Source organism: Hyaena hyaena, unplaced genomic scaffold (assembly GCF_003009895.1).
Source record: "Hyaena hyaena isolate Hyena2069 unplaced genomic scaffold, ASM300989v1 scaffold_138, whole genome shotgun sequence".
NCBI classification, from domain to species: domain Eukaryota; kingdom Metazoa; phylum Chordata; class Mammalia; order Carnivora; family Hyaenidae; genus Hyaena; species Hyaena hyaena.
The window spans coordinates 3,001,156-3,008,714 of NW_024080770.1; the positions used below are offsets into that span (position 1 = coordinate 3,001,156).

A 7,559-nucleotide genomic window follows, 5' to 3' on the forward strand; every position below is an offset into this window, starting at 1 on the left:
TTAAGAAAATCTATATGTGCTCAATGCATTTAAATAACACTCATTAAAGAGAACTGCATGCAAGCTGGCTTCTCTGGTCACAGATGAGAGGCAATCGCTTGACCTATTGCAAATCAGAAAGCATTTCTGTACCACCTTTATTTTTCAATTGGCTAAGTTTTAAATTAAAGTCCCAACACCCTTTTTGGGAAGGCAGACTAACACAGCCCCAACAGAAATTTCAGCTCAGTCGATTGGAAGATAATTACAAGAAACAAAATGTGAAATTTTAAATCAGGGCACTAATGAAGTCTAAAAATATCAGTGGCCCATCCCTCTGGCTGGCAAGACCTGTTCCTCATGGAGGGGAATCTCTCCATAATTACTCAACCCCGTGAGAGGCCAGGTTGTCATGTCAAACAATAGAGGAAAAATCGCGGGACTTTAATGAGCTAGATCTCAAGGAGCGCCATGGTGAATCTTATTATAATGCTGGGCAAGCTTTCAAACAGAGAACAGGAGAAAAGGAAAGTTCTTTTTTTTTTTTTTTCTTTCTTAAGTAGAGCTCTGACTAGTGTTGATGCCATCACGCAGTGCTTCCTAGTTCCCACTCGGAGCCAGCTGTCTGTCATTCAGGAGTGTGAAATCAATTGGGTTTTGGAGATGTAAAATCCCTAGGGGCAAAATTAAAAGTGACCCAAATCCAAACCCACATGGTCTTGTCAGGAATATGATTCTCACATGGCAAGTTTCAAAGATTTGGTTTCAAAATTCGGGTTTCTTATTTAAAAAAACATGCAGTTGTTTGACATTAGATCTGACAGACAAATTATAGCTTTAGCAATAAAGGCTTTTAAGATTAGAAATGAAAAGAGACATTACTTTAAAAAAAAAACAACCAACAACCCACCCAGGCTTGAGTTTGGAGGCATTTGTATGTTCATGTTTCATTGTCTTTCTTTGCCACAGAGATAGGGGAGAAGTCAGCTGATGAGGGCCGTGAAGAGAGAAGTAAGTTAAATGTAATTCTGGGGAAAACACCATCTCACTGGTGAACTATGGAAATCAGTGTGACAGATGGGTCACCAGTTGCTGCTGGATGAAGCTGGGGCGGGGGCGGCTCTCACTGGTTTACCAGAAGGCAGGGCTCTGGATACCTTCTAGACTTACCCCCCCCCCCCCCCCCGGCTCTCACCTAGCACTGAATCCACCCAAGAAGGGCCAGCAGAGCAAACTCCATCAGGGCCCTCTCTCTCCTTCCTTCCTGTCTGTGGGCTTGGGCTCACCCCAGAGGATGCTTCGTGCCCGCTGGGCCCAGAAAGATGTTCCAGGTGTGGTTGTGCGATGGCCAGCTGGCCCAGTGTGCACAGGGGCCAGCAGGGGCCTGTCTCTACCACCTGTAACTTCCTGATCTTATGGACTCAGGTGCCTGACGATGGGATGCACGTGTGCCCAACAGCTTTGGGGAGGCAGACCCCGGTTCTGTGCTGAGCCCCAAACCAGGAGCTTCAGACCCAACTGGGCCAGTTGTCTTTCTTCCCAGAGCAAGTCCTTTCCCTGGATGCATGTCTAAAACTTGGCAGATCGCCAAGACCTTTCATCAGCCCTAGGAGGCCTGTGGGGGTGCGGCAATGCCCCCATAGTGGGGGGAGAGAAGCCCACCCAGGGCCTTAGGCTTTGGCAGGTGCTGCCTGGACACTCAGTTCCCAAAGGATCAGAACTGGGAGCATACAGACTGGGAGTATGTTTTTTTTTTTTTTCTTCTTAAAGGGAGAGAGAGCTTAACCAAAACAATTCAAACAAAAAATCAATTTAGTCAAATTTTTTTTAAAAAAAGATCTTAAACAAAGCAAGAGTTTACCAGAATTTAGATGTAATTTTCTATAATTTTGTCATTTAAAACTAGTGCTGATTTCCAAAACAAAGGCGGTTGGGGCGCAATCAGATTGGGAATTAAACCCAGTGGAGATCTAGACACGGCTTTGTTGTTGGGATGCTTGACGAGGTCTGAAAATTGCCCGAAAGGATAAAGATAGAGCCAGTGAGAGCAGACAGGAAAGAAAGGCTAGAGGGAGTCGTCAGGGACCCCTGCCGAGCCATCTCCTGGGCTGTTAGCAAGGGGAATGTGAAGTCATGCCCAGAGGTCCACACTTGCTGGAAACATCTACCTTCCCTTTCAAGGAGGCCCGTGAGCCCCAGCAGGGAGCTCACCCACCATGTGCTCTCTTGCCTGCAACCTGGGTCCGGGCCTGGCTGCCTCCCCTCTCCACTTAGCAAGAGAGGGGCCCGGCTGTCTGGAGCTCTAACGGATAGCGAGCGAGTGTGGGGCAGACGAACGCCACTGGCCTAACATCTGTGGCCCCCGGGCCTGCATTCCAGCTGGACACACAGATCTCTCAGTCAGACGTCAGGAGTCAGGCCTGTTTGCTGATGCTTCGTCCTAAGCCCAAGGCTGCGGGGGCTTATCCTGCAGGGTCTGGTCTTAAGAATCTGCCTTGAAAACTAGAGGTGCTCTTTCCGGGAGCCTCCCAGAGCCACCCTGGAGTCCTTGAAACAACATGATCCAAGTGGCTCAGGATGGTCTGTGTGTCTCTCGGGGTGGAGAGTCCTCTCACCTAACGTCTGGGGAGCTGCTCTCGTCCAACGGCGCAGCAGGGGGCGCTTTCCTAGGGGAGGACACAGTTCACGCTCTGACTGTTCTCACGGGTGGAAAACGGCGAAGGCCCCACAAAGGCTGTTCCACGGAGCCCTAAGAGGGGCAGATGATTCCTGCTCACTCCACATTGGGCCTGGCTTCAGGATGAAAGGTGAGAATGGCCTAGGGCGTGGGCTAGGGGTGGAAGGACCCTGGACGTGGCAGGCTCTCCCCTCCCTTCCTCTCCTTGCCTGCTCACATGTCCACTCCCGGCCTGTCCTTCCCTCCTCCACCTTCCCCTCTGCCCCCTCTGTCTGAGGCCGGGCTGTCTTGGGCCAGGGGTGGCCCCACCACTGCTTCTGGGTTGGGTGAGGCTGGTGAGGGAGCTGCCGGAACCACACTCCTGTCCGCGCTGCGTCGTAGCGACACTCGGGAGGCACAGATGTGGGCACATGGGAGCATGCGGGCAGCGGGACTTACCTTTGGGGTGCCCGGGGTCGGTGAACTCATACTTCCCCACGCCAATGGTCCGCAGCATCTGCGGCCCGGGGGCCGAGGCAGTCGCGGGGGGCCCATTGGTGGCGGGGGCGCCGCTGGGGAGGGTGGCAGACGGCTGGGCTGGCGCTGGTGGAGGCAGCAGGGGCCCTGCCATGTGGCCGTTGCCCACGGCAGTGGGTCCCGGGCGGGCCACCTGCCCCACGCCAGGCAGTGTGGACACGGCCAGGGGCTGTGGGCTGGCGTACAGGGCCTGGGCCGGCATGCTGACCACCACGCTGCTCAGCGGCTGAGAGGGCGGCTGTGGGAGCGAGTAGTGGCCTGGCATCAGCGGGAGCTGGGGCCCCACGTGGGGAGGCAGTGAGGGGGTCACCCCGATGACTGGGGCCTGGACGTTCACGGCCGGGCTGAAGGTAGGAGGCTGGGCCACTCCATAGGAGTGTGCGATCAGGGCAGGCTGGCTCCCGGCGGCCACTGTGGTCACCCACGGCCCTGTGCCTGCAAGGGAGACAGAAGAGAGGTCATCCGCCGGATACACATTCACTCCATAAACACTCACTCTCCCAGGCCCTGGGCTGGGTGCTAAGGTCACTGAGGTGGACAAGACACCTGTCTCCAGGACCCCCGAGATTAGAAATCCGTGATTATGGTAGCACTGGGGTATATGAGCGGATGGCCGTGGAGGCTCAGAGGGGGAGCACAGCTGCCGGGGAGAGCTCAAGAGGCAAAAACAGAGAGAGAAGAAAGCAGAGTCCTTCGCAGAGTTCTCGGTTCAAATCTTGGCTCTGCCATTCATTAGCCAGGAGCCCTGGGCAAGTTGCTTTTCTTCTCTGAGTCTCATTCTTCCCATCTGTCAAATGGAACCAGCAACACCTACCTCAGAGGTCTCCTGGGAAGAACTGAATGAGGGAAATGTATTTGGGGAAAAAAATTAGCAGAGTGTCTGGCCTGTGTTAAATGTTCCATAAATGTTGGTGTTTTTCCTTCCTGGGGAATCGCTGTCTGGAGGAGGCGGGGAGAAAGCTAGATTGTGAAGATAGTAGGAATTTGCTGGGCAAGGCGAGACCACCAGCGCCTGGAGCTGTGCAAGAGTCCTGTGGTGCAGGAAGGGAGAGCAGGAGGGGGAGCAGTGGGAGAAAGCTGGCAGGGGCTGTTTCCCACCGCCTTGCTGGGGGGCCAGGCTGTCTCCTAAGCAACCTCTGCATGGCCAGCCCTGGGGGAAATGCATTTTGGCCCTTAGAGATATTTTGACTGAACATGGGGGGTCCAGACACACCTCCTGAGACTTGATACAAGATTCGACACCAGCTGTGCCCAGGTCAGGCAGAGCAGGGCCAGGTCCCCCTGAGCTGAGCAGACATTGAGGTGACCCAAATGGGCTTGTGAGCGAAGCCAGGAGATACTGTGACAAGGGAGGGCAGTCTGGGTCACCTCTGACTGAAGGAGTATGGGGCTAGGTCTCTACCACCCAAATGCCACCTTCGTTTTCATGATGCCACTGGGGTGGCGGTGTAGACTGGGGCAGGGAGATCGAGGGAGAGAGTGGGGGACAGAGGGCCACTCAGGACCCCCAGTTCCAGAGGCTAGAAGGGGAGCTGGGAGCTCTCTGACAGAAATAAGAGGTTGGAGAGAACTAGAAGCTGGCAAATGTTGGTGAAGCAGCACCGGCAAGATTCTAGAATAGGCTGCTAAGGGGGACTGTCCCCAAGCCCGAAGGGGAGGTGGTATCGCTGTGAGCTAGGCTGATGGCTTAAGGACAAGACGTGTCATCCTAAGGTCGTTTCCCTCCAGGATTAGCCAGGGAGCCTGGAACAAGGCGCCAGAACTTCGGAACACAGCTTCTCCGATAACTCTGGTGAAGGCACTGAGATGCCGGGCCACGGTGGTGACTGATTTATGAGCAGGTGATTGGCTCAGAGGATGCTTGGGACCAGAAGGAGGTCTCCAGTGATGTGTACTGAGTCCCGCTCATCATTTTAATCAGCGATTTGGATGATGATAGGGAAGATATCACCACCGAATCACAGGTGGCATATCAGGAGCGTTAGGCACAGGCCAGCAATAAAAGCTGGAATCAAGTCCTATGGGAAGATACTGACAAGGACTTGCCCTTGGGTCCTCACACCCCGTTGCCTAAGGCAGACTGAGAGAAGATGGACAGGGGTCAGGGTTACTGCCATGACAGTCCTGGGGTCTAACTGGTGACAGCGCGTGTCTGTGGCTAGTGGCAAATCAGAGGAGATCTAAGGCTGCAGTGGTCAAACTGGAGGGGCTGAATGAAGGGGGTGCTGGTCATAGCATGAGTGGGTTCTTTGCATTGGGCTGTGGCACTGATGGTGGCGGAGGGAGAAGTAATTCTCTGGAGGATAAAGGAACTGGCAGCCATGGGCTCTGGAGTGTGGCTGAAGGGCCAAGGGTGTTTATCCCGCAGAAGACTTGGGGGAGGGACAGGTGGGTGTCAGATGTCTGTAGGGCTGTGGTGTGAACACAGATGTGTCCTGTGTACCATAAGGGGAGGTCTGAGACAGATGGGAGATAACAGGGAAGGCTTTTGTTAAGGTCAGGGCTGACCAAAGAAGGCTTGGGGTAATGCAGGAGGTGGGGGGAGCCCCTGGCCCCAGGGGAGTGAGCATCCCACTTCTCACGTAACCACTGGCAAGGCAAAGCCTCTCTGGAAGGTGTGACTGGGGAAGTGGGTGAGTCAGAGCACTGAGGTTTGGGAATGACGATTCAAAATAATGAAGTCACTTCTGGGATGTCAGTCTCACCCCCTCAGCGTCCCTAAGGCTTTCTCGAGTAGCAGGGAAAGGGGTAGAGATGCACCTACTCCCGCGCAGGGGCGGGCTGCTGCAGGCCCGTGGGCCAGGACCTGCTGAAGAGTCGGAGCACCCAGGAAGCCTCGAACCCCCCTCCCAGCCCCCGCATGGAAGCCTCTGGCTGCCAGGCAAGTACACACCTGGATTGTCGCTCTCCCTCATCTGCTTGGAGGGCGGCTCATCAGTGTCCCAGGGCGTGGACTGATTGATGGGCGTCTGCCCCCACCGGATGCTGGTCGTGAGTCCCTGGGACTGACTGTCTGCTTTGGAGATGCCAGGGGCCTGGGGAGAAGCAGAGCGGGGGCATGAGCACGGCCTGGCATGAGCCACCGTCCCGGGGCCCATCCCCTGAGCACCATTCCCGCTGCCTGAGCCACGGGGCCATCGCCAGGGCTACCCGGGAGATGCAGGCACTTTGGGTAGTAGTAGCGGGCTTCTGCTAAACTCCTGTCCCCAGGACCACCCAACACAGTGCCCACCGCCCCCTCCTGCCCTGGCAGCCGCCCTCGGTGGCCACCCAGTCCACCTGAAGTATTGTAAAGGAAAGCGTTCTGTGCTGTGAGAAGTGAAGTTCCCCAGCCCTTGGGTTGTTAATGAACCGCAACATTCATGGGCATGTGCTGAAGACCAGCTGTGTCCTCAGGCTAGGTTCAGTGCCACCAGGTGCCTGGCCCTCTGACGTGTGAGGGGACGGCGCTCCCAAGCGCCACCATCAGGCACTTGGGGTGGGTGGGGACTGCGGCCTGTGGGGGGGACAGCTCAGAGCAGGCAGCGTCCGCCCTGCGACCCTCCTCGTTTCAGGATCTCATTCTCTAATTTAGATATTTAGATTAATGAGAAAATGAACCCCGGGCTGAAAACAAACATTAGCACCACAATGGTCTCTGAGCTACTGCCTTGATGGAATATTATATAGTCATTAAGAATCATGTTTACTAAAATGCCTAATGAGATGGCAAAATGCTTGCACTATTATGTTAAATGAGAAAAGCAGGACATAAAGTGACACAAATATAAGCTCATATGTAAAGCAATATGTGCAGGAGAGAAAATGCCAAAATGCTAGCAAGGGTGTTATTCTCGGTGACAGGAGTGTGGCTAACTTCTATTCTCTTGTCTATATTTCCTGCGTTTCCACATTGTCTGCTAGGGCCATTACCATTGTGATAAGGCAGAAAAGAAGAAGGAGAAGGGGGAGGGGCAGGAGGGGGAGGAGGGAAGGGGGAGGGAAAGGGGAGGGGGAGGGGGAAGAGGGAGAGGGGGAGGGAAGAAGGAGAAGGAGGAGCAGGAGGAGTAGGAAGGAGAGGAGGAGGGGGAGGAGGGAGAAGAGGAGAGAAGGAGAAGGAAGAGAAGGAGGAGGAGAAGGAAAAGCAGGAGGGGGAGGTGGGGGAGGAGGGGGAGGAGGACAAGAAGGAGAAGGAGAAGAAGAAGGAGGAGAAGGAGAAGGGGGAGGAGGGAGAGGGGGAGGGAAGAAGAAGGAGGAGAAGGAGGGGAAGGAGGGGGAGGAGGGGGAAGAGGGGGAGAGGGAGGAAGGGGAGGAGGGGGAAGAGGGGGAGGAGGAGGAGGAGGAGGGAGGAGGCGGAGGAGGGGGAGGAGGGGAGAGGGGGAAGGAGGAGGAGGAGGAGGAGCAGGAG

The 7,559-nt window shown here is 55.0% G+C and overlaps 1 protein-coding gene across 1 annotated transcript in view; it reads right to left on the bottom strand.

Moving 5' to 3' along the window:
- Nucleotides 1–7,559, bottom strand: part of KLHL29 (kelch like family member 29) — a 224,394-nt gene that overhangs the window by 54,148 nt on the left and 162,687 nt on the right. Inside the window, exons 3-4 of the mRNA XM_039238265.1 lie at nucleotides 6,066–6,207; nucleotides 3,095–3,607 (exon numbers count right to left, since the gene is read on the bottom strand). Coding sequence (XP_039094196.1) covers nucleotides 3,095–3,607; nucleotides 6,066–6,207 — 655 coding nt within the window. The remainder of the gene's footprint in view (nucleotides 1–3,094; nucleotides 3,608–6,065; nucleotides 6,208–7,559) is intronic.